Source organism: Rhinatrema bivittatum, chromosome 13 (genome assembly GCF_901001135.1).
Source record: "Rhinatrema bivittatum chromosome 13, aRhiBiv1.1, whole genome shotgun sequence".
NCBI lineage: Eukaryota > Metazoa > Chordata > Amphibia > Gymnophiona > Rhinatrematidae > Rhinatrema > Rhinatrema bivittatum.
Genome location: NC_042627.1, coordinates 1,106,941 through 1,134,697, shown reverse-complemented (window position 1 = coordinate 1,134,697; position 27,757 = coordinate 1,106,941). Strand labels below are relative to the sequence as shown.

Here is a 27,757-nt window from a genome sequence, read left to right as displayed (position 1 = left end):
AGACCCCGTGTGCAGCGAACGGAGTGTGCTCCGCTCGCGGCAAAGATGGAAGGCCCCAGTGAGAGAGAATGTGTTTGTGTGTGAGAGAGAGGGAGAGGGGTGTGAGAGGGGAGGGTGAGAGAGCATAGGAGGCATGCTTGAGTGTGGGTTTCAGAGAAAGGGAGCCTATAATGAGGAGATTGTGAAGGAGTGTGTGTGTGTGTGAGACTGGGAGCTCGTGTGTATGAAAAAAGGATCATGTGTATGTGAGGGTGCTAGCCTGTGTGAAGGGATTGTGTATGTGTGAGACAGAGCCTGTGTGAAGGGATGCGTGAGAGAGACATAGGTAGCCTGTGTGAGGATGTATGTGTGTGAGAGAAAGGGAGCTTGTGTGGGTGTGTATACAAGAGAGAGGGCCCTGTATGAGATGTGTGTATGTGTGCGTGAGAGAATGAGGGAGCCTGTATAAGGGTGTGTGTATGTGTACTAGAGAGAGGGAGCATGTGTGTAGGAGAGGGAGGGACAGGCTAGACCTCAAATACCTCCTAGCAGAAGATGACGGATCCTGGGTGCTGGTGGAGAGCTGTTTGAACGTCAATCTGCATCACTACGTCCTTCACCTTATCTCAGAGGAGATTCTCCCCAGTACACAGCAAGAGTCGCTCCTGAGCTTCGACTGAGATCGGACTCCTGCAGCCAGGTGAGTCTGAGTGCTGATCCCAGCTGCAGAGACCCCCTATGAAGTCTCAAAAACATTGTAGATTGACCTGACCCCATGTTTTCCGTACTCCAGACCATTATGCACCAATAACTGGAGTGAGTCTTGCTGCTGCTGAGGCACCTCCTGTGTCTGCTTCAGAATGTCCTGCCTATATAGCTGGTAGGTCGCTATGTGGGCAATAATCATGGTGCCCTGAAAGACCTTCCTCCCAAGAACATCCATGGTCCTCTGATCCTTCCCTGGTGCCGCTGAGGAATGGGTCCAAGCATACTTGGCCTTTTTGAGAGTGACCACCACAGACTGGTGTGGCAGCTGACGCTTTTTGAATCAGAAAGCCTTCTGAACGAGATAAAGCGGGTCCGCTTTCCTATTAACGGGAGGAACTAAGAGGGTGTGCTCCCACATCATCATGAGCAACTTCACAAGGATCTCATGCACTGGGACTGCCAAAATTTCCTTGAGAGGCTCTACATACTGAAGTATATCCAGCATCTTGTGCTGGGTATCCAATCTATATCTGAAATGGGATGGCCTTCTCCATCTCCCTGAGAAATCCTGTGAAGGAGAAGAGACTTTCTTCTGTCGGTGGGAGGAAACGGATCCAAAGGGAGACCATCTGATGCATCGTCTGAAACATCAACTATCTCCCGCCCCCCCAGGGTTTGTATGGGCCCTCATCCTCACTGCAGGAAGGCAGGGAAGGGACCCTAGGGGCTCACCTCTAGCCAGAGGTAGAGGCACTGACTCAACTGCCATGGGGTTTCAGGCCCCAATTTCGCCCCAGACCCCGCTGATGCTTCTTCCTCTGAGGAACCTTGGAATAGCACCGGTCCTGCCAATGACACAAGATGCTCTGCCAGGAGTTTATGCCACCCTGGGAACTGACAGGTTGCACTGTTAATATTTTGATAAGTACATGCAGAGATTCCAGCAGAGGCTTGAGGAGGGTTGGTGCCGGTCCCAGTGCAATCGATGCCTTGACATCAGTGTCTTCTCCACAGCCAACTGCACGTGCCTCTCCAGCAATTCCTCAAAGAGCACCGATGCTAAGACAGACTGGAACCTAGGAGGTGTGGCCGCATCCTCTTCAGAACGGACAGGTGGCGGGCAATGGAACCAGTGGAGACCGTAGAGTACTCCGGATATCAATGGAGGACTGACTCTTCTCACCACAGGGATGTTTCAGAGGCATCAAGGCAGAAGCTGATGCAGCTCATGCCTGGTACTATGCATCAATGGGGAATGATGCTGATGCTTACCTTGATGATTGGCTCAGTCCTTCCCTGGTGCAGAGGTTGAAGATGATGAACCTGATGTCTTTGACCTAAAGGAGGCAGATGATGGCCGGTCTCAGGCAGCACTAGAGTTTATCGATGCAGCAGAACAGACGATCCCATTGTTGTCATTGGTTTGGTGTCCATCGGTGCAGCTCTGTGGCTCCTTGATGCCGATGCCTCTGATGTCGATGGGTTGTCTTCTCCAACCCGAAGAGTCATTCCATCTTGTCGAGTCGCATCTTACGCCCTTTAGGGGTCATCTGGGCACACTTGCTGCAACCTCAGATGTTCCATCCTCTGCCTAGGGGCTTCACACATCAATCATTGCTTTATCCCAGGACAAGCAGGATGATAGTCTTCACATATGGGTGATTAGCAAGCTACAGGCTGACTCATTCTTGATTCAGTCAATGATACATAACTCGTGCAACAAGCACAACTGATGTGCCATTGACAAAGATGAGGCAGCCTGAATCACGGCAGATGGTTGTGGAAGGAGTTGGTATTACACTGGGAATAGGTTTTTCAAGACAGATTGTCCGAAGGCAGAGTCTTGTCTTCCTTCCTTACCTAAGCAATAATGAGCTGCAAAGGTATGCAGCGAATTCCAAGTAGCAGTCTTGCAAATATCTGCAATAGGTACTGAACGGTAGTGCGCTATGGATGTTGACATAGCCCTGAGTGCGCCTTTACTCGCCCCTGGAGAGAAAGGCCTACTTTTTCATAGCAGAATTAGATACAGTCTGCTAACCAGTTGGAGAGAGTTTGCTTTCCTACTGCAACTCCTGGTTTGTTTTTGTCAAAAGAAACAAAGAGTTGAGTGGATTTTCTATGGACTGCAGTGCGATCAAGGTAAAAGGCGAGTGCACATTTACAATCCAAGGTGTGTAAGGTTCTTTCCCCCTGGTGAGAATGAGGCCCTGGGAAGAAAGTGGGTAAAACAACAGATTGGTTGAGGTGAAAATCCGTTACCACTTTAGGTAGGAATTTTGGGTGAGTGCATAGGACAACTCGGTCGTGCAGGAACCTGGTATAGGATGAGTAAGTGACCAGTGCTTGTAACTCACTGACCCTCCTAGCAGATGTAATAGCTATGAGGAAAAAGATTTTCCATGTAAGACATTTCACATCGCAGGAATGCAAAGGCTCAAACGGAGAGTGCATGAGTCTTGCAAGTACTACATTAAGGTCCAATTCAGTAACCGGTGGTCGGATGGGAGGCTTTAGCTGAAGTAAGCCTCTCATAAACCAACTGACTAGGGGTTGTGCTGAAATTGGGGCATCCCCTATCAGTTTGTGATATGCTGCTATGGCACTGAGGTGTACACGTACAGAAGAAGTCTGGAGTCCAGATTCTGAAAGGTGCCATAAGTAATCTAGTAAAGATGAAGTGGAACAAGAAAAAGGGTCAACACCGTTTTGCGTGCACCATTTAGTAAATCTAGCCCATTTGAAACTGTAAGATTTACATGTGGAAGGCTTTCGTGAAGCTTCGAGAACCTGGGAAACCGGCGTTGAAAGATTGAGTGGCTGTAGAATCAAGCTTTCAACATCCATGCTGTCAAAGCAAGGGTTTGCAGGTTCGGATGGCGTAACTTGCCTCGATTTTGAGTTATGAGAGTGGGTACTGTGCGCCCAGGCGAATTGGGTCTCTGATCGAGAGGTCGAGAAGTATTGGGAACCATACTTGTCAAGGCCAATATGGGGCTATGAGGATCATTATCCCTTTGTCCTGTTGGAGCTTCACGAGAGTCTTCGCTATGAGCGGGATCGGAGGATACGATTACAGAAGGCCTGTGTTCCAGGGACGAGCAAAGGCGTCCTTGGGGAACATTTGTCGACAGCTGTGGAGGGAGCAGAACCTTTCCACTTTGTGATTCAGTTTGGACGCAAAGAGATCTATGGTTGGTTGACCCCAGCATTGAAAGATTTTGCTCGCTACACAGGGATCCAGAGACCATTCGTGTGGATGGAAACAACGACTGAGATTGTCTGCTAGGACATTTTGTATGCCTGCTAGGTAAGTGGCCTTGAGACTCATGGAGTGTGCTAAGGCCCAGGCCCAAATCTGCACTGCTTCCTGACAGAGGAGATAGGAGCCCGTGCCTCCTTGTTGTTTATGTACCACATTGCTACTGTGCTCTCTCTGTCTGTATCAACACAACTTTGTGGGATAGGCAGTCCCTGAAAGCATAGAGGGCATATCGTATCACTCGAAGTTCCAAAAAGTTTATTTGACAATTTTGTTCGAGTGGGTCCACGTACCTTGAGTCTGAAGGTTGTTTACGTGCGCTCCCCATCCCAAGTGGGATGCATCTGTGGTTAGAGTTACTTGAGGAGTCGGTTGCTGGAACGGTAAGCCTGTCCCCGTAAAGCCGACTGGTCTGTCCACCAAAGTGAGAGACGTAAATTGTCTGACTCGAATCATGATCAACAGAGGCTGAATTGCTTGCAGCCATTGCGACTTTAAGGTCCATTGAGTCCTTCTCATGGCTAACTTTGCCATAGGTGTTACATGAACTGTAGACGCCATGTGGCCTAACAGGGTTAGAAATTGAAGAGCAGGGGCGACATTGCAGGCACTCAAGTGATTTGCCAGAGTCGCTAGATTGTTGGCACGGTCGCTTGGAAGAAAAGCTTTTGCGACTGTGGTGTTGAGGTCTGCTCCGATGAAAGTAAGGAGCTGAGACGGGGTCAAATGCAATTTCTGGTAGTTGATTAGAAACTCCAAGGAATGCAGGAGGGATATGGTGCTCTGGAGTGCAGCAAGAGCTCCTTGCTTGGATTCCTGATGAGCCAGTCTAGGTATCGAAAAACATGAATGCTGTTTCTCAGATGTGCAGCTGCGACTGCTATGCATTTTGTGAATACTCGAGGTGCTGAGGCCAGTTCAAATAGGAGGACTCGATACTGAAGATGTCTTTTCCCCATTACAAATCGCAGGTACTTTCGATGTGGGGAAATGGGAATGTGAGCGTAGGCATCTTGAAGGACCAGAAAACAGAGCCAATCCCCTTGTTGCAACAAGGGAAGAATGGTGCCTAGGGAAACCATTCGTAATTTTTCTTTGTGCAGAAATTTGTTGAGATTGCGGAGGTCTAGTATGGGACAAAGGCCGCCTGTTTTCTTTGGAATGAGGAAATAGTGGGATAGAACCCTCTGCCCTGTTGAGACCGGGGAACGGTTTCTACAGCCATGGTAGTCAGCAGGGTGGAAAGTTCTGATTGTAGTTGAGATGTTATGATGCTGTGAGACCACAGAGGGACGGGTGGAGACTCTGGGGATAGTGTTTGAAATTTGAAACGGTATCCTCTTTTTAGGATAGCTAATACCCATTGATCTGTGGAGATGAGGCTCCATTGGTGTTGGAAGTAATGGAGTCGACCTCCTACGGGCAAATTGGTTTGATGATTGTGGGAAACGCTGCTGTCCTCTGGTGCAGATTTCAAAAACCAGATGCAGGTATTGACTGTGGAGGTGGCTGAGGCTTAGCCTGCTTTGGCTGATGTGAACGTCCTCTCTGAGGTTGACGGAAAGGTCGTGCAGAGGAGGTAGGTGGATAGTACCTACGAGGTCTGTAAAAAGGGCGCCTAGTGTCACGCCTAGCAGGTTTTCGTGCAGAGGATGCTGGATCCGATGGTAACTTAGACAGTTGACGTAGTGACTCGTGATGATCTTTAAGTAAAGATACCGTGGCCTGTGCCTTCTCTCCAAAGAGGTTGTCTCCTGCGCATGGGAGGTCCACGAGTCTCTCTTGGACTTCCATTCTGAGATTGGAAGCCTTCAGCCAACCCCACCTCCGTGCACTAATTCCCGTAGCTGATAAACGAGCTGAAGTCTCGAAAGAGTCATATGCAGCCCTCACTTCAAGTTTTCCTGACTCTAGTCCTTTGTCAACAAGGGCGTTGAGTGCTGCTTGTTGTTGTTGAGGAAGGGAATCTGCTAATTCCTGGACCTGTTTCCATAAATTCCTTTGATATTGGGTCATGATTAGCTGGTATGCAGCTATACGTGACACCAGCATGGATCCCTGGAACACCTTTCTTCCTAAAGTATCAAGGAATCTTTGTTCCTTTCCTGGAGGAGTAGATGAATGTGGCTTCTGCTTCCTTGCCTTTTTCTGGGCAGATTCCACAACAAAAGAATTATGTGGCAACTGTGGCTTTTGAAAACCTAGTGTATGTTGGACCAGGTAGGTAGCATCTGTTCTCCTATTAACTGCAGTCATAGAACAGGGATGCTACCAAAGGCAGTGTTGAAGCTCTAGAATAACTTCATGGATAGGTATTGCCATGACCTCCTGTGGTGCATCTACAAATTGTAAGACTTCTAGTGTCTTATATCTAGTATCCTCTTCAGCCAGCAGTTCAAATGGAATGGTATTTGCCATTTCTTTAACAAAGTGTTGGAGAGATAGGTCCTCAGGTGGGGACTTCCTTCTTTCCTCTGGTGGAGAAGGTTCAGATGGGAGGTCATCACTGTCAGTATCAGAATCAGTATTGACATCCTCCCAAGTATTTGGTGGCTGCTGGAAATAAGATCCAGAAGGATGTGTAGAATCCTGTGGAAGAGGATGCTTTTTTTTTAATCGATGCAGATCTTGGTATTTGGGTTGGAATCTGCTTTGTCCTTGATGGAGGCAGAAAAGGTCTCGATGAAGAACCAAAGGGCACCGATGGCATCGACGGGAATTGGCCAATAAAATCTCCTGATGGACCAGGAAACAGCATCAAAGGCCTCTATGGAAAATGGGTCTTTTGTAAGCTCGATGGTCCAGGTGTATGATCCGAGTCATGGTCATTGTCTTCAGATGAACCTGGAATCAGAATTGGTGGTGCCGTCGGTGGTTGCGGGTATAAAGATGGCTCCAATGGAGGTATCGTAGTACCCGATGGTGTCGGTGCCGGGAGGGCACCGAGCAAGGCATCGATCCTTGTTAGTAGCGAAGCAAATAGGATGGCTCCGGTGCCGATGGTGGCATTGGTGTCGATGGAAGTTGGAATTTCTTCCAAGCTTCGGTGACTGCTTGCTGAATCATCGAGGTGACAACTTCCCTTGATACTGGGACAGGTTTCTCTGTCACCGGAGAAGGAAGAACTGGTGCTGCTGGTACCTCCACAACAGTATGTGTTGGTACAGCCTCTAACACCGTTGCCGGTGGAGAGCGCCTCGGTGTCTCATGTACAGAGGGGCATGGAAGCTCTTGTACCGGACCCGTTTTGTCATCGGTTCGACCTCCAAACTTGATGCGGTCACCGATGGATCCGAAGGAACTGAATCGGATCGGTGCCGATGGCGTTTTTTCTCTTGATGTTATTTACTGGCAGACGAGGATGCTATCGAAGATACCGATGGAGTCGGTGATGAATGGTCACCGAACTTCTTCTTACCTTGATGCTTTTCAGCAGAGGAAGCCAGTATTTTCGGTGATGACGCCAACGATGATGATGGAGTGATCTTTTTGAAAAGTTCCTCCATCTTGTCAATCCGGGCACACCTGCCCTTCGGTGTCATCTGGGCACAGGTTAAACATGCACGGACATCATGGCCTGATCCCAAGCAAAGAACGCAAATGTCGTGCGGGTCTGCAATCGACATTGTCCGGGGACAATTTGGACATCCTATAAAACCGGTGGCCATTGTTAAAAGTTTTAAGGCCTGGTAATGGTCGGTGACTCGCGGATACTGGTTATGAAAAATAACCGGAATCGATGAAAAAAAAAAAAAGACTCCAAAGAGCAGCCACCGAACGGGATGTCAAAGGGAGACCCGATAGAAATATTTTCTGTCACAAAAATTTCCTAATAAAATATTCCGTGAGGAAAAATAGTGAGAAAAACCTCAGAGCTCCTTCAACGCGAGGCTAAAAGCAGCGTGGAAAAAAATAGACTGGAGGGAGACCCCTGTGGATGCAGGGATCATGGCATGCTGGGCATGCTCAATAGGCTCAGAGTGCCAGCCAAAAGTTTCTAGAAACTTTGACAGACGTTTTTTCCATGAGGGGGCTCCATCCATGTCACCCAAATGTGAGGACTATCATCCTGCTTGTCCTGGGATAACATTAGCTCCCCCACCTCAACCCAAAAGAAATAACCAAGGACTTATTACCCAATTCAGTCATTCAAGAATGGTGACAACTCATGCTTCTCCCCACTCACTGTCAGTAATTAATGAAATATTTCTAAAATCAATCACTAATAAGAGTCATCATACTCACCTCTTCCAAAGTTTCTAATGAAAAGAACAGCCCTAACCAACATTACCCATAATCCCACAGATGAGCACATTATAGGCTGAGCCAGCACTACTACCTTTCTAAGTGCGGTTTATAGGTTTCATCTCTTGGGTCATCTTTGAAGGGAATCTCTTCCTCGCTAATCAGCAATTCTTCTTCATCACTGCTAATGAAGATGCAGGGAAGAAAAGGAGAGGCGAGCAAGGATGAAGAATGATATTGAACATTCCTGAAATACTGACCACAGAAAAGCCCTGCAACAGCAGTTTCTGTGCAGCAAAAATCGCACCTGTTTTAGTCTACGAATTCAGGGAAATGTTAAATGGAAACTAAATTTGACTGTGAAACCATAAAATTGTTCTGGTACACAGGTCAATAATCTAAACTTTCTTAAAGAGACTTTGTGGTGCTTTTTTTTTTTTTAAACTGTGTACACTTTTGTTGAAAGAATTGGAAAGTTACTCTGGAAACTATTTAAGGATACATACTTTTGGACACTTAAAAAACAATGCTAATTTTAGAACACACCCCTTGAACTTTGCATTCCCTAGCATTAATTTATTATTTATTTATAAGTGACTGAAAAAAAGCAAAACTTGATTTTTTGGGTGGAATATTGTCTGAATTAGCTATAAATATGAATTTCTTTTCCTTGAGAAACAAAGTCTTATGCCAATGATCTGTAAAACTTGGGAAACTACTTGTCTATTTTGTTCACTATCTAAATAATTAAAGTGTGTTAAATGTAATCAAATTCCTGCATTCTGTCCTTTTGTGTTTTTCCTTATTTCTACATTTGAGTTTAACAAAATTCATTTTAAAATAATAAAAATAAAATAAAGAATATCCCCTGTATTAGCTGAAAGACATATGCTAGCTACCTGTAGGCATCATATTTCTACAGACTTTTAATCAATGAAGAAATTTTTCAAAGTTCTATTAAAAATGTACAATAATTCTATTGGTTCATATTTTTCTCAGTAATCACTGATCTGTGCACACCTACTGTAAGGGAAACAATAATAAACACACAAATCTATCCATTAACATTCCTTCAGATGTCCTTTTCATTCTTTGGGGGGGGGAGTGCAGAGAAGTGAGAGATAGATAACAGAATTGGAACTCTACAGATCTATGACACTAAGTTTTCCTTTGGAATTACGTGAGGTTTCTGACCAATATTTTAAACACCTCCCCTCAATCCCCCAAGTCCTAAACCTGGGCCACACATGGCAGTTCCCTCAAGAACTTCAGATATCTGAAGGGACTTGGTCATTAAAGTTAATTAGCTAGATCATCTATTTGCTGTCATTTAAAATGTCATTTCACATCCAAACATGGAAGTGACAACTTCGCTGATTTCTTCAACACCAAAATATCTCACTTAATCCAATCCAACTTAACCGACAACAACCAAAGCACCAAACTTAATGCCAAATTAACTTCATCATGGTCCAACTTTGATACCGCATCCACACTTGAAATTCAATCTATTATAAACAAAATGAACCCCGCCAGCCATCCAATTGATAGCATCCCAATAACAACCCTTAAATCAATAGAACCCACCATATCAAAAACCATTACCAAAATTGTTAACCTTTCTCTAACTGAAGGTAATTACCCCATATGCCTCAAATCGGCTGTCATAAAACCAATCCTAAAAAAAACCAACCTTGATCCTGAAATACTCTCCAACTACCGCCCCATATCAAACCTCTCATTCATTGCCAAAACCATTGAAAAAGTCATACATACTCAACTTGACGACTTGAAACAAACAAAATCCTTCACCCATCCCAATATGGATTTAGAAAAAACCTAAACACTGAATCTCTCCTTATCTCCCTAAATGACATTATTATAAGAGGCTTTGACAAGGGAGAAAAATACCTCCTCATACTCCTTGACCTTTCGGCCGCCTTCGATACAGTAAACCACAAGATACTGTTGGAACAACTAACTCAAATTGGTTTAACTGGGACAACCCTACAATGGTTCTCCTCCTACTTATCTGACCGTACATACCAAGTATTAATCAAAAACAAGCCATCAAAAATGATCAACCTTAACACTGGAGTCCCTCAAGGATCTGCTTTATCTGCCACCCTTTTCAACATTTACCTTCTCCCCATCTGCCAACTACTTGAAAAGCACAAAATCACACATTTCCTATATGCTGATGACATTCAGCTTCTAATTCCCATACATAACTCTATCGAAGACACCTACAAGAAAACCTCAGATCTAATGGTTTCAAACAAACATCTCCTAAATTCTTTGAAGCTAATAATCAATTTTGACAAAACTGAAATAATTCTTATGGACAAAACACAGAATCCAGCGCCACCACCCCTAACAATTCCAGACAAACACATTATATCTATAATCCCCACCAACCACACCAGGAACCTCGGAGTCATCATTGATAAAGATCTCTCTCAACAACCACATAACAAATAAAACCAAAGAAGGATACCACAGACTCTTAACCCTAAGACATCTGAAACCATTTCTCAACCCAGACTATTGCAGAACAGTCCTGCAACTACTCATTTTCTCCACATTCGACTATTGCAACTCCTTACTAGTAGGAATACCCTTTTCAACCCTCAAACCTCTACAAATATTACAAAACTCAGCAGCCAGAGTCCTAACAGGAACAAAAAGAAATGACCACATAACGCCCATATTAACATCGCTTCACTGGCTTCCTATTACTGCACGTATTGCCTACAAAGCAATGACCATCATTCACAAAATTTTAATCAAAGATGACCAAGGCCTAAACACGCTTAACATAACTCATCAAAAACCCTCTAGAAATCTACGCTCCAATAACTCAAGTTACTTAAACATCCCTACCATAAAAGATGCACATCTGACAACAAGAGAAAGAACCTTCTCCATCGCATCCCCCAAACTCTGGAACACACTACCTGAAGACTTGAGAACTCAGCACAACATAAAAAAACCCATAAAAAAAAAAAAGAATAATACGTGGCAGCAATATGCGCTTAGTACAACAGGCGCACAAAAATAATAATATGTTCTCAGCACTAGGCGGTCATGAAAACAGCTCAATTGTATGCAATATGCTCTCAGCAATATGCCGCCAACAATACACGCTTAAAGGCTTTCAAATAAGCACTCAGCAATAAGCGATTAGCAATACACGCTGAATGGTATTCAATAGGCTCTCAGCAATATGCGGTTAGCAATACACGCTCAATGGCATTCAATAGGCTTTCAGCAATAAGCGGTTAGCAATATACGCTCAATGGCATTCAATAGGCTCTCAGCAATAAGCGGTTAGCAATACACGCTCAATGGCATTCAATAGGCTTTCAGCAATAAGCGGTTAGCAATATACGCTCAATGGCATTCAATAGACTCTCAGCAATATGCGGTTAGCAATACACGCTCAATGGCATTCAATAGGCTCTCAGCAATAAGCGGTTAGCAATATACGCTCAATGGCATTCAATAGGCTCTCAGCAATATGCATTTAGCAATATACGCTCAATGGCATTCAATAGGCTCTCAGCAATATGCGGTTAGCAATATACGCTCAATGGCATTCAATAGGCTCTCAGCAATAAGCGTTTAGCAATACACGCTCAATGGCATTCAATATGCTCTCAGCAATAAGGCAATATACGCACAAGGAGAAATAGAGCTGCGCCTATTACAGGCGCTCAATACCTGAACAGGGCCCACAAAATGGCGCCCTCCACGGCGTGCCACGCCGCCGATCCTCTGTTCCTCGGAGACCAGAAATAAGAGATGTACACCTTACCTGATCCTCAGCGCTTCCCGGCTGGAACCCGGGCGGTCTCCGGCTGCGGGGGGAGAGGGCAAGTACCTTCACCGCCGCGTTTGAGGATATGCACCCGCTGCCTCGTCCACGCCGGGACAGAGGCGCCTCGAAAGCCTCACCCGAACCTCGCCCGGGGGCTGTGTCCCTGCCGCGATTCGGCCACCGGACCGAGGACTTACACCTCCGGGGGATCACGGAAATCACCCCGGGAAACTCTACTTGGGGAGGGACCTTAGGGTATCACCGCAGGAGTGCGGGGCTCGATGCAATAGAAGTTTTAGTAAGTAGAAAAAGAAAAGAAAAAGTAGATTTGGAAAACACGCTCAGCAAGCGTGCAGGCTCTCCAAACTGCTTTGGAGACGGAAATTACTAAGTTGCTACGCTTCCTGTGGGGATATATATACCCCGTGCTGACGTCAGATCCGTCTCCAACTGCTAGCACGCGGATACTATCCCATTCGTTCTGAGTCCATCTGGCTACACGCCAGGAAATTTTAAGTTTACTTTCAAAAGCTTTTATGTATCCGAACATAATGTCAATACTTTTGCCAAAACCTTGTAACTTTAAGTTCAGTTCATTAATATGAACGGAGAGATCTGTAAAAAACATCAGTGTGTTGACCCACTTATGTTCATTGAGCTGAGGAAAGTTTCCCAGATCCTTATCCTCAAGAAATACCTTCATTTCTGCTAAGCACTCCACAAACCGCTCCAGAACATTTCCTTGGCTCAGCCATCTCACATTATTTAACATCAGCAGTCCACTGTAGGTTTAATCAACTTCCAGTAAAAGTGCAGAAAATTCTCGCTTGTGAAGGGGTCGAGCAGCTATTAAATTCACTATTTTTGTTACAATTGACATTAAGTCATTTAATTCGGTGAATCCTGCCTTGGCACATAACGCCTCCTGATGGATAATACAATGAAAAGGCACAAGTGGATGTCCGATAGCTTCCATAAACAATTTTACAAATCCTACTTTTTTCCCCACCATGTTGGGTGCCTCATCTGTCATCACTGAATGTTTGTATAACAACCTTACATATTTCGCTTCCTGATGTACTTATTGGCACTGATTCTAACTTTATCAACTCTTCTCTCATTGTGAGATCATCAGAATATCGACCAATAATGGCCAACTGAGCATTTGATGTGACATCAGTAGTTTCATCAAGAGAGATCGAAAAATATTTACAATTAAGTCTCTTTTTAATTGATGCTGTATATTTGTGTTCAGTCTCATTATTTTGTCTTTCATGACATTTCTACTGAGTGGTAACTCAGATATTCACTTAATAATTGCATCTTTATTCTGCATATCGTGAAATAGAACTGGTGCATATCTTAGAAGAGTTTCTTTAATAAATTCTCCTTCACTGAGGGCTTTTCCATGCTGACCTATGGAGTGAGCAATGCTGAAACTTGCAGATGTTAAATTTGTAGAGCCTCTTACAAATTTAAGGATGGAATTTGATTGACTCTTATAGAGGTGTAGCTGCCTGGAAATGTATTCCTTCCTTTCATCCTCACTTTTTTTCAATAGCTGAGAATGATTAGTTTCAAAATGTCTATTTATATTCCACGTTCTACTTACTACCGTTTCGTTACACAGTACGCAAAATGATCTGCCGTTTCTGTCAATAATGCCATACATCTCGGTCCATATCTCCTGAAAGGGTCGGCTACTGCTACTACCACTTCCTTTATTTAATCTTGTTTTTTTTTAGGTTCTCCATCAGGGGGGCAGTGACAAGAGATAGATAGCCTGTTGCCCTGCAGGCTGCAGGTGAATAAAGGATTGCTGCAAATCTCATCTGTGAATTCAGCTCACCTTATACTAATCCGAGAGAGGTCCATTTCAATTGTAGGTCCATGTATCTGGAATACAATGCCAATTGAATTGCGTTTAGAAGCAGAGTTTAAAGCTTTTAAGAAAGCCTTAAAGACATGGCTCTTCGAGCAGGCTTATGCTGATCACCTTGAAAACAAAAAGGTCTAGCTAGAATGGAGAAACACTATTTTATTTATTTATTTAAGATTTTTATATACCAGCATTCATGATATAATCACATCATGCCGGTTTACAAATAACAGGGGTGTACAATAAACAACTAAGTAACCTGGAAGTGTAGAAGGAGGCAATTACAAATAACAAGGATTTTACTTTTGTTTTTATACTAATTCTTAATTTTATTTTGTTATTAGTCATTTTAATGTATTTTAGATACTGTTATTATTGATGTTATGGTTTTTAAGATGTAAACCGATGTGTATTACGAATGACGGTATACAAAATGTTTAAATAAATAAAATAAATAACTAGACTACAGTCTCAGATGAGGTGTTCCCTTCCCCCAGAATTGCTGAGCAGTAACTGTGTTGGGGTACAGTGGGATACAGTTGTAGCACAGTGAGGTCTTGGCAGGGTTAACTGTCTCTGATGGGGTGTTCTCTTCTCCCAGTATTGCTGAGCGGTAACTGTGGTGGGTACACTGGCAGCACGGTAGATTTTGGTACCTGCTTTAAGATAATGGCATATGTGTAAGGAGCACACCCGCCTAAGATGGCTCTCCTATCCCCCAGGAACCGTCTGCCGCTTACAGGGCAAATGTTTCAGTGTTTCTAGCTGTGTGGGTGCAAGTCTGCGGATGGGAGCTCTGGCTTCACCGCCTTCACTAACCGAGGTAAGATGGCACCGTTTGTGCCGCACTCTCAGTAGGAGGGTTACCCCGCCTCCGGATGCTGCTGCTCTGGCTTCCCTACCCGACAGCATCCGGAGGAGGGGCAACTCTCCTGAGAGCGCGGCACGAACGGTGCCATCTTACCTCCGTTAGTGAAGGGCACTGTGCCGCGCGTGTCAGCAAAAACGTCTCGGTGTGTCACCTCTGACACGTGTGTCATAGATTAGCCATCACTGCTCAAAACCCTTGTTTACTAGGGTTTGGCGCTGATCTTGAAATTGCTGAGGCAGGGAATCTATCAAGTCTTATATCTGCTTAAAAATGACCCTGTTATATTTGGTCCTATAGAGTTGGTAAGCGGCAATTTGGGAAATGAGCACTGATTCTTGGTAGACTCAGCGGCCAATGGGGGAAAAGAAGCATGAGGCTTTGACTTCTTTGCTCTCTTCTGTACAGATTCTACCACTACAGATTGGTGATCCAATTGTGGTTTCTGAAAGCCCGGAGCTGACTGCACCAAATAGGTAGTGTCAGCTTTTCTGTGGACTGGAGCAATGGAGCCAAATCGTTCCCAGTTCTTCTTTAGGAGATCCAGAAAAAATGTAGCAAACTGGTGACTAAAACAGTTAGGAGTTTCTAACCTAAGCATTATATCACCAACATGAAAATTGCAAATGGCTAAATGGATAATGATACTGAAGATATCACAGCTACTTTAAAAGACTACTATATTCTGCCAAAAATAACGCAGATACTTTTATGAAGAAGTTTTTGTTCTATATTGAGCTTCCTCAGTTATCAAAGAGAGTTGCTGGAAGCACCCATAAATGCTTTTAAAATTAAATTTTAATTAAATTAATTAAATCTCAATAAAAAATTGATCAGGATGGATTTACATGGGATAACCCTTATAGAGTACATTAAACAACAGATAATCTCTAGAGGTCTCAGGATTCAGAAAGCACCCATGTTTGCTGATGACCAAGAATTTGTACATTTGTGGTCATCAATTTTAAACAAATGTTCGATGGATTTCAATCGAGTCAAAAGACATGTCGAGGAAGTTAAAGCTGAGATAGAAGAAGTGCAGGAAGTTATTCACTCATTACCAACTTTTGATGAGAAACTTAATGAATTTAAATAACATTAGATCAGTTTCGCGATACCATCAGAGAAGCTAAAATTAAAAAATTTAAAAGAGACCAGCATGACTATTCATCCAATAAAGTTTATTTATGGATGGACAGTAAAAATAAGAACAAAGGAAAGAAGGTTCATTTTGAATTCTCATCAGGAGACAAATCCAGCAGTTCTGACGAATTTGATGATGAAGAAAGCACAAGGTGAGCAGACACAAGAAGAAAGGAAAAATTTTTTAGGGGTAGAAAGACAGGAACAAAAAAGATACATGAAAAAAATAAAACCCACGTTTCAAAGCACAAATCGAACATCAGAATGAACAACCAGAACACAGCAAGCCAGGGGACATCAGCCATAATTAATATATCATCAGTGGCTCTGATATACAACAACAAGTATTAAATAACTGTTTGTCTTTTGTCCCTACAGTATTTCACGACGCATTTGAAAGCCGAATCGCAGTATATAAATTCATAAGAAAATTGAATTTACGATTATATTTTCAGAACAATGTGACAGACACACCAGATATATCAATTGTGAAGCCCAAGTCCCGTTGGAATCCTCCGGGACCAATGGACTCAAATGTAAAAACATTTTTGCAGTTGGTATTGAATGATAATACAGATCTTTGAACAAAATAAACAATGGATCCATCAAAATGTCACAAAAGAGCAAAGCCAAGCACTAAAAGCTTTAGGAGAAATGGAACAAGTAGTGATTAAGCCAGCCGATAAAGGCGGGGCCATAGTGGTGTTGGACCGTGATAAGTATGAATGTGCTATGCTTGAATATTTGGCTCAAACAGGTTATTATACGGTTATCGATAAAGACCCCACATTAATGTCGAAGGATAACATTGAACAGTTGATTGAGAAGGCTCCATACTTAACTATGAAGGAGAAAACATTTTTGGTTCAAATCGAGCCCAGAACACCAGTTATATACGCGGTTCCAAAGATCCACAAAAATTTAGCAGATCCACCAATTAGATCCATTGTATCACTTAATGGATCCATTTTAGAACCACCGGCAGTGTTTGTGAACAGACATTTACAGCAATTAGTGCAAAGTAAGCCGTCTTATCTTATAGATACAATACATTTTTTGAACATCTTGAAGGAATTTGAGGTAATACAAAATTCCACTCTTTTAGTGATGGACATTCAATCGCTGTACACACAGATACCACAGCAATCAGCTTTGGCAGTGATAATTCAGGAAATATCGCATTATAATGGGTTCAAGAGCAAACCAAAAGATTTTCTTATAGCCCTCATAGAGCTGGTGCTATTTAATAACTTTTTTGTTTAAAGACAAAATATATCACCAAGACCATGGTATCCCGATGGGATCCTCGTTGGCACCAGCAGTTGCCAATTTGTATGTGGCAGACTTTGAGGCCAAATTTATATACATGTCAAAATGGTGGTGTTACATTGATCATTGGCACAGATTTATTGACTTTTTTTTGTGTGGCGAGGGACTGGTGAACAGTTGAACGCGTTCATGGAGTGGATTAATACGCTTGATGGCAATTTAAAATTCACTCACGATTGTAGTACAGAACACATCGCATATATGGATGTGATGATTAAAATCATAGACAATACACTACACACTACGGTTAATAGAAAACCCACGGATAGGAACAACTTGCTCCATTATGAGAGCTATCATCCAATGGGATTTAAGCGGGGGCTCCCGGTCTCCCAGTTTTTCCACATACGCCGCATCTGTGCCACGTTAACAGAGTTTAAAATACAAGCTGACACCTTAAGCCAAAGATTCCTCGAGAGAGGATATCCGAGGAGTGTAGTGAGGAAACCCTACAAAAGGGCTAGGTAGAGTGACAGAGAGGCTCTGTTACAATACAAACCTATAAAAGAACAAAATAGACTAGCATGTATATTGCCACAAAGTACATCTACTGCAGCCATCAAGGAGTCCATCAGGAAGCATTGGCATATAGTGGCACTACACAAAGTCTTGGAGGAAGAACCCCTCATAACAACTAAGAGAGGGAGAAATATTCGGGATCAAGTTGTGCATGCACAACAGAAGATTAAGAAACCTTACAGTATGGGGCATCATATCAAATGTGGGAAATGCATGGTCTGTGATACCACAATTGAAGGGGACATATGGATTCATCCAGTGACTGGATATAAAGTATATAGAAAATCCATAACAGACTGCACCACCAAAGCAGTGATATATGTCGCTCTCCATTTGCTGCTAAGATGAAGGCCTGGCGCACCGTTCACGACAAAAAGGGAAGGCCCCGTGTGCCACGAATGGCAAGCCAGGCCTTCATCTTCGCCGTGAACGGAGCACATCCCGCGGCATGCCGGTGAGAGAGGGTGACAGAGAGCATGGTTGGTGAGGGGGGTGGGGAAGGTGAGAGAGAGCAGGAGGGTGTGAGAGAGAGCATGGGAGGTAAGAGAGGGTGGGTGGGGGGATGCTTGAGTGTGGGATTCAGAGAGAGGGAGCCTATATGAGGGGAAAGGGATGCCGGTGAGAGAGAATGTGTGTGGGAGGGTGCTAAGAGGGGGAGTGGGAGGGATGCTTGTAGGTTTCAGAAAGAGAGCCTATGTGAGGGGAGGGGAGGGTGACAACGCAGGAGGGTGAGAGAGCATGGGAGGTAAAAGAGGGGAGCTGGGGGGATGCTTGAGTGTGAGTTTCAGAGAGAGGGAGCCTATATGAGGAGATTGTGAAGGAGTGTGTGTATGTGTGAGAGATTGGGAGCTCGTGTGTATGAAAAAGTGATTGTGTGTATATGAGGGAGCCTGGATGAGGGTATGTGTATGTGTATTAGAGAGGGAGCATGTGTGTGAGAGAGGGAGGGACAGAGGGAGTCTGTGCGAGGGGCAGTACTGAGAACAGGGTCAAAGTCTGGGAAAGGGTGGAGCCTAGAGGTGAAGGGGAGAGATATTGGCAGGTGGAGGAGTTGGGGCCTGAGAGGGAAAACTGGCCAGGGGAGTAGGGAGAACGAGTTGAAGGGACACTCTTACAGTCAGGCCGATACAGTACAGTGCGCTCTGACGGAGCGCACTGTTAGCCGGCATTTGGACGCACTAGCTTTACTCCTTATTCAGGAGTAATGCAGAATTTGCAGTTTTTGTGCGCAGAATTTTAAATGTATTTGCACAGAATTCCCCCAGGAGTAATGTGCAGGAATTCCCACACAGGCACTGCCTTGTGTGAGTCTCTTCAGGCCAGACCAGAGCTAATCTACTTATATTGTCTACTCTCCAGGGAGATAGGTGGATATTCCATGGTAAATACTGTCTGTGGTAAGCAAACTTGCTTTCTCCATCAATAAGCAAGCTGAATTAGCCATTAAATGTGGGGAATTTCAAGCCGGAGTGGTGAGGAATTAGGAAGACAGCAAAACCTGGCGACTGCTGGACTCTGAATTTGAAATCTAACTTGGGGGGTAACCAAAATGGGATTTTCCCACATTCTTATTTGTAGAACATTAAGAATGCTGAGTTTAACACCTTTGACCTGCTCCATTCTGCTGCAATAGACTATGAAAACCTCCTCAGTAAGGGTTCAGATGATAAATATACCTTTACAGGTGATATCAGGACTAGGGTCCATGGGCTCACCATAGAGAGAGTGGACAGGAGAGGCTGGAACATTCCTTCTGTCCATTTGGTCAGAGAGGTAAAGTCCACACCAAGTCTGCAAAATTTGGTCAAGTGACTGATATGTCCAATGGCCTGGCCTTGGTTGGTAGACCCATGAGGAGATGCAGCATATTAAAGTGAGTGGTATTATTGAAATCACAGGGTCTGCAGACTCCAGGCAAAGTCCCTTCACCACTAATCTAGGCAGGACAAGTGTCCTGATTATTGGCAGTGAACGGGTAGCCTAACCCCCTCATCTGTCAATTTAGGATGAGCTGTTTAGAGCTGTATTGGCAAAGCAGCTTGAAACATTAAAGTCTGAGGTGGCTTCAATGGGGAAGAATGTTCGGACACCTAGGCATGCTTTGACAGAGAGTAAAGCACAGGCTAACAATACAGCAGTGTAGGTATTTGCATCATGTATGGAGGCCTCATGCTTACATGTCATTACAGCAGAATGCATCGGTGTACCATGTATGTCAGTTTCATGCATCAAGTATCTCGATGTGTCAGTGGTCGTTACATCAAGTGGGTCAATGCACTGTGTGATGCTGTTGGCACAGACTGTGCCAATGTTTATGTTTCTTTGACGCAGGCTGCAATGGCTGCAGGGATTAATACCGCTTCCCCTTCAATGCAGGGTGGTTGGAAGAACTCGCCCCCATGGCTTCAGCCTGAGTGGATGAGGGATTTTTTTTTTTATTTATTTTTTTTAAATGAGCTCCTGCTCAGCTCCTTTCCTGGTAAGAGATGAGGCAGCACTGTGGGACAAGGACCTACTGCGACTCTGGAGAGATTTATGCAGTTCGATTTTAAGAGCTCTGGACCTCCATGGGTGCGGGGATATCTGTCCGCAGGCATTCTTCTGGTCATGATCCGGCCCGAGACATTGGTAATTTAATTCATGGCAGTCTGTAAGGGACTTAATCTTCCCACAGATATTACTCTTAAAACTGCTCACTGTAGTTGAATTCTTCTACCCTTACATGACAGAAAACCGTATTTTGTCACTAAGAGGGCTTTTTTTTTTTTGGGTAGCATTGAAAAGTGCTGTTGTGGGGTTGCAGAGGCAGTGAGGCAACTTTAGAAGAATAGATAATTTTGACAAAACACTTGACAGATCAGCTATTTCTATATATATATATATATATATATATATATATATATATAATTTTTATTGCTATCCATAATTTCCTCTGCAACTCAGATCCCCTACTGCTCAAAAGGCTTTCTTAACATAATCCAGAGCTATGTTTCTTGGGCTAATGATCCAGTTCTGGGGTTATAGCACAGTCTAAGTCCTTGGTCTTGAATTTGTTACCCAACCCTCTCCTGGCGCCAAACCTAGCCTGTTGTGTTTTCAGAATTTCAACAATGAATACACATGAGATAAATTGGGTATCCAATGTTTGCAAATCTATCTCATGCATATTTATCCTGAAAACCCAACTGGTTAGGTATGCTTCCAGGAGAGGGTTGGGAAATTGATTTAATTCATGCAGTCAGATTACTGTAGCTAGATTTTAGAAAGCTGGAACACTTCAAGTTAAGCAGATTGCTAGTAATGAGAGAATTACATTTGTGTTAATAGGGGGGATATAGAGGAATAGATTATGTGTAAACATTTTTTAGATCACTCTCTCCTGTCTATGCAATCTGTGTTTGTGGTCCATTCAAGGGTCATCTTTAAATCATTTTCTCTCTCTGTATTGCATTTGTTGTTCCTGTTTATGTCATTTGTACTTGTTTGGCCTATTAAAAAAAAAGTTTACAAATGCAACAGTGATTACCTAGCAGATACACATCCCACATCTTCTGAGTAACTTTCTGCCTCCCTCCCCCTCAGTAGGAGGAATTTTATTTGCTAATGAGCTTTGGTTATGGAAACAGTCCAGCTCTGCCAGCAACAACTCCAGATACTAACATTAGTGTTTAAAGTACTGTTCCCACTGAAGAAAGAAATTCCACATCTATTTCTTTAATAGAATGGTCTCTTACCTGATTCCAATTACCGAAGGATGAACCTCTGTGATCTCTAAAGAGAAAGAAAAACAAGAAGTTGAAGCCTGTGTCTCTTTGCAACAGCAAAAATTGGAAAAAAATGAAAATATTATCTAAAAAAAAAAAAAAAAAAATTACAAAAGCAATGTTACTAAGTACATTTTTCTATGTAAAAATGAAAAAATATTCAGTTTACTTGAAACCTGTATAAAGCAAAATTGCTCATCTGTAATAGGTGTTCCCCACAGACAGTAGGACAAATCAGCCTTAAAAGTGGGTGACATCATCCAATGGCGCCAACATGAAACAGGCTCTCTCATACCCCAAAGTTCTTTTGAGCATGTGTAGGGGTTCTCATGAGGCTACCCCTGTGAGAGTCACTTCAGTCTTTTACAAAATTAACCTTCACCACGACAGGGAGGAGTATGGGATTGTGTAGCTGATTTGTCTCGCTGTTTACAGAGAATACCTATTACAGGTAAGCAACTTTGCTTTCTCTGTGGAGCAGGACAAGGATCAGCCACACAAGTGAGGATTTCCAAACAGAGGGTTGCTTGAAGAACAGTTGCGTTTTTTTCTTATGGATACTAGCATATGCCACCCTAATTTTGAAAGAAGTTGGAGAACGATATGAAGGAATTAAAGAGCTTTTAAGAACTGACTGGCCAAAACCACAGTCTGAATTGGAAGCATCATCCAAGCAGTAATGCTCAGTGAAGATGTGTACAGAAGACCAAGTAGCAGCTTTTCAAATGTCTTCCAAAGAAGCAGAATGAAGCTAAGAAAGTCGTAGTAGCTTTGACTTGATTGCTTTAACTCTATTTTGAAGATGTTGGGCTGACTGAACATAGAAGCAAGAGATGCAATCGGAAATTTAAAAAGAAAGTGTTTTAGTGACTGAATGACAAGAGGCGATGGCACCTTATAAACTAACCAATTTATGTCTAGAAGGTACCATCCGCCTCTTGTTATTTTTGCTATACCAGACTAACATGGCTATCCCTATGAAGATTTTTAGTGACAAAATACTTGTTTTATTGGATTATAGGAGAAATTACTTACCTGATAATTTCATTTTCCTTAATATAGACAGATGAACTCCAGACCAGTGGGTTATGCTCCCTGCCAGCAGATGGAAAGCTGACATCACAGAATATATATTCTAGGGATGTGCAGACAAAAAGTTTATGTTCATAAGTCCATAAGTCGAAAGGGGGGGGTCAATTTCGGTCAATATGGACATATGTAGAATTCTATAAGTTGAGTCTATGTCCATACGTGCACAGATTCCCTAAATAAAAATTTAAACCCCTCACCCTCCTTAATCCCCCCCCAAGACTTACCAAAACTCCCTGGTGGTCGAGCGGGGAGTCAGGACGCCATTCCTGTATTCCTGTGCGAGGAGCACGTGACGTCGGCGTCACGTCGGAGTGACGCGGACGTCACGTGATTCCCCGCGCGTTCGCTCCGGGACCCTCGTTGGACACAACCGGAACTTTTGGCCAGCGGGGGGGAGAGGGAAAATACCTTCACCGCCGCACTCGAGGGTGCACCCGCTGCCTCTCAGCCGCGCCTGAGATCGGGGACTAGGTCCTCACCGCGATTCGGCCGCCAGACCAAGGCTCACCTCCGAGGCACCACGGAAATCACCTCGGGAATTCTCAACTGGGGGAGGGACCCGAGGGTATCACCACAGGAGAGCGGGGTTCGTCTTCAGAGGTAAGTTTCTTCCAAATTTAGGTTTTCTCCATTGAATTTTGTTCTAACGCTGTGAGAGTATGCAGATAGTCCCTAACTGCTATGGAGACGGAAAATACTGGAGAGCTGCACTTCCTGCAGGGGTATATGTACTAGGGGCTGACGTCAGAATGAAATCTGATCCGTCTCCAACTATCAGGAGTACACTATACCCATTGGTCCTGAGTCCATCTGCTACACGCTAGGAAAACTCTGTTGGAGATTTGTTTTAAGTGCATGTAAATTGTCAAACAGGTACTGAGTAATATAAAATTGGTGATTCTGAATTTGCGTATTTAACATTGCTGAATTAAAGGATTTCTTTGCAAATTCATTCAAGGCAGCAGCCATACCAACCTGCAGTCTTTTGGCAAAGAACAAGGGCTTCTAGCCCGCCTAGACAGCAGGCTGACCCTCAGCCCGCAAAAACTCAAACCAGTTTTTAGAAATAATTGCACCACCGTCCCATCACCCCATGGTAGGAGGCAGATTATAGAACTTTCTTCCCGCCTGGACTCATATCACATCAGACCAGTGGGTATTATCAATCATAGCCCACGGTTACCAACTTAATTTCTCATCCCTCCCAACCCTTCTACATTGGGTTCCGCAAAAACAAGTAACATCTCACAGAGAACCTCTACTGGAAGAAATTCAGAATCTTTTACAGAACAACTGCATTCAGAGGTTATCTTTCCAACAATCCCGTCTGGGATTCTACTCCCAATATTTCCTAATTCCCAAGAAATCAGGAGGACTGCGTCCGATATTGGATCTTCGTTCTCTGAACAAACATCTCTACAGGGAGAATTTCAAAATGACTTCTCTCAAATCCATCCTTCCCTTTCTTCAACCAAAGGACTGGATGTGCTCCCTGGACTTAAAGGATGCCTATGCACACATTCCAATGCGCTCCAGTTCCTGGTGCTACGTATGTTTCCAGGCAGACAATCAACATCACCAATACAAAGTTCTCCCATTCGGCCTCTCCTCTTCCCCCAGAGTATTCACCAAGTGTTTAGCGATGGCGCACCTTCGTCGTCAAGGGGTGCAAATATTTCCTTATCTGGATGATTGGCTTCTAGTAGCCTCCAATCAGACCTTATTACGGGCCAATCTCCTACGAACTATTTCTTGCCTAGACAATCTAGGCCTTCTCATAAATTACGAAAAATCACAGCTGCAGCCCACTCAAACTTTACAATTCATAGGGGCAGTCATCGATACGATACAGGACAAGGCTTTCCTTCCCCATCCAAGAGCAGTGGCTCTCTCTACTCTGGCTACAGATCTCCTTCAGACTTCGATAACATCAGCTCGCCATATTCTAACTCTTGCCGGCCACATGGCAGCTTCCATATATGTAGTCCCTCATATATGACTCCACGTGCGTCGCCATCAATGGGGACTGAAAAACCAATGGAATCAGTTACTCCATCCATTATCCACTATCATTACCATAACAAACAGTATGAAAACAGATCTTCAGTGGTGGATTTCTCCGTCAACACTGCAGACAGGGGCACCATTGAGACCATTACGACATCATCTAATACTCACCACAGATGCCTCCCCCAAAGGCTGGGGAGCTCATCTAGATCAATTGACAACTCAAGGTTTATGGTTGACATTCGAGAGGACTCAACACATCAACCTACTGGAACTCAAAGCGGTCAGAAACGCCCTTCGAGCTTTCAAAGAATCTCTTCGAGGGAAGATAGTCATGATTCACACAGACAACCCAAGTCACAATGTTTTACATAAACAAGGAAGGGGGGTCCGGTTCTAGGAATCTCTGCAAGGAGACAGTATAGTTACTGGAATGGGCTCAACAAAGATCAATATCTCTTCAAGCAACTTATCTGCCTGGAATTCAGAACTCCAGGGCAGACAAACTCAGCAGGATATTTCATCCTCACGAATGGCAGTTGGACAGGGAAGTAGCTCACCGCCTATTCACGATTTGGGGTCACCCCTCCATCAACCTTTTTGCAATAGAAAACAACGCTCAGCTGGGAAACTTCTGTTCATCTTCCGCACCATACAAAAATGCATAGAAGACTAGGCCGATTTGATCTTAATAGCACCAGCTTGGCCAAGACAACCAAGGTACAGTTACCTAGTTCATCTATAGATATGCAACCCCATTCCCCTGGGAAACAGCCCTCCGCTTCTAACCCAGTACAACGGGTCTCTCCTACATCCTCTTCATTCCTCCCTACATCTCACAGCCTGGAGGTTGAACGGATCGCATATCAACACCTAAATATTTCTCCTGATCTCCAAGAGATCTTAGTGTCCTCGAGAAAGCCTTCCACTCGACTCAATTACAAAAGAAAGTGGTTTCGCTATGCTTCTTGGTGTTCAACAACAGAAACAGATCCGTTCACTTGTCCACCTGAACAATTTCTTTCATACCTCCATTTACTTTATAATGAAGGTCTGGCAACTTCCTCACTCCGAGTCCATCTAAGCTCTATTGCAGCTTACCATACTTACCTTAATGGAGAACCCATTTCGTGTCATGCTTTAGTCTCCAGATTAACGAAAGGAGTGTTACGCTTACGCCCTCCATTGCAAAAACCACCAGTACCATGGGACATTAACATGGTCCTTGAACAACTAATGCTTCCCCCTTTTGAACCATTGGACACTTGTCACCTTCGATACCTTTCATGGAAAGTACTTTTCCTAGTTGCGTTAACTTCAGCAAGAAGAGTAAGTGAACTGCAAGTGCTAGCGCTAGTCTACTACCCGCCTTATCTTCAATTTCACCATGACAAGGTGACTCTTCGAACTCACCCGAAATTCCTACCAAAGGTTATTTCCAGTTTTCACATTAACCAGACCATAACCTTACCAACTTTTCAACCGAAACATCATGCAAATGACAATTATAGGAAACTCCATACTTTGGACTATAAATGTGCATTGGCTTATTACAAGCAGCGCACTACTTCACCTAACCGACCTTCACAACTCTTTCTATCTTTCAACCCGAGCGCACAAGGACGTCCGGTGACTAAAAGAATGCTTTCCACGTGGATTTCGAACTGTATTCAATTTTGTTATCAGCAACGGTCGCAAACTCTTTCTTCTAATCCAAAAGCGCACCAAGTTCGTGCACCAGCAGCTTCGATGGCCCATCTCCATGAAGTTCCCATCGTAGATATTTGCAAAGCTGCAACATGGTCATCACTGCATACTTTCACATCCCATTACTGTTTGGACAAACTGTGAATGATGCACTAATGGGTAGGACTATCCTACAGAAGAGCACGTGTCCATCGCATATATAGACTTCATAGGAACTGTCCGCCTAAAAACTTTGTATTGAGCTAATTACCAATCAAAATACATGACAGCTCAATACCTCAGCTGGGGACTCCCAGACAGCATGGCTAATTCAGCTGCTTATCTACGTTAAAAGAGCAAGTTTGCTTACCGTAAACAGTGTTTTCTGTAGATAGATGAATTAGCCATGCTGACCCACCCGCCTCCCTGAACAGTTCCAGCAACACTTGCACTTGCTTTAATGCTGACTGAGGAGCCTGAGGTGAATCAGAGAGGATAGAAGAGGGAGCACCCGGCTGAAAGATTTTGCTATACTTAGGGAGTTCCGCCACCTAGTGGCACGGAAGACGTACCCACACAGCATGGCTAATTCATCTGCTATCTACGGAAAACACCGTTTATGGTAAGCAAACTTGCTCTTACATTCAGACAACATCAAACAAAGCATCGATCTGTGCAGTCTGGGCAAACAAGCATCGGGGTAACTTGCTGGATGTGGCGATTACTATCCTTAACCATAAGCCTTGTGCTCACCTTTGATGCAACTCCACCATTTCTCTCTGCATTAATGAAAGGGGATGGCAGGAAATTTGAATCAAACAGTTACCAACAAGGTTGATGAAACAGATAAGTATGGGAAAATAAGTGTGGAAGCTTGATGGGCAGACTAGATGGGCCGATTGGTCTTTTTCTGTTGTCATTTTCTATGTTTCTATGTTATGTTCTTAAGAAAAAGCAAAAGAGTGACATGCTGTCTTAACAAAAGAAAAAATACTCACAGATAGAGACAGAGAATAACAAAAGTACGAACAGGAACAACCAGGTCTTTAGATGTAATGCTTAGGAAGATGTCAGCAAGCTAGATGGTGTGAACTCAGTCTTATCTATCATTTACCTTCATTATAGCAGGAAATGAATACCCACATTTTTAGCATCTTTTTAAACTTGCAAAAATAAATAAATAAAAATAAATACACACACCCTTAATATGAAAATTCCTTTACATTATAAAAATGAGTATTTTCTTACCTGTGTGTATCTGGTAGGGGTGTGCATTTGTTTTCGACGTATTGTAAATCTGCAACGTATATGCCATATTCGTTATATTCGTGGGGGTTCTGAAACATATGGTGAACTCCCACGAATATAACAGATCACCAACGAATAGGCCCTCTCTCTCCTGCCCCCCCCCCCCCCCCCAAGACTTGCCAAAAGTTCCTGGTGGCCCAGCAGGATT

At 43.7% G+C, this 27,757-nt stretch overlaps 1 protein-coding gene across 8 annotated transcripts in view; it reads right to left on the bottom strand.

Annotated features, from left to right (window-relative positions):
- The window catches only part of ZFP91 (ZFP91 zinc finger protein), a 151,947-nt gene that overhangs the window by 81,891 nt on the left and 42,299 nt on the right, over positions 1-27,757 (bottom strand). For 6 of the 8 annotated variants that reach the window (XM_029574761.1, XM_029574752.1, XM_029574756.1 and 3 more), the window contains exons 4-5: positions 21,487-21,523; positions 8,289-8,378 (exon numbers count right to left, since the gene is read on the bottom strand). In XM_029574761.1, the coding sequence (XP_029430621.1) occupies positions 8,289-8,378; positions 21,487-21,523 (127 nt within the window). The remainder of the gene's footprint in view (positions 1-8,288; positions 8,379-21,486; positions 21,524-27,757) is intronic. The other 2 variants (XM_029574754.1, XM_029574760.1) reach the window with 2 other exon arrangements.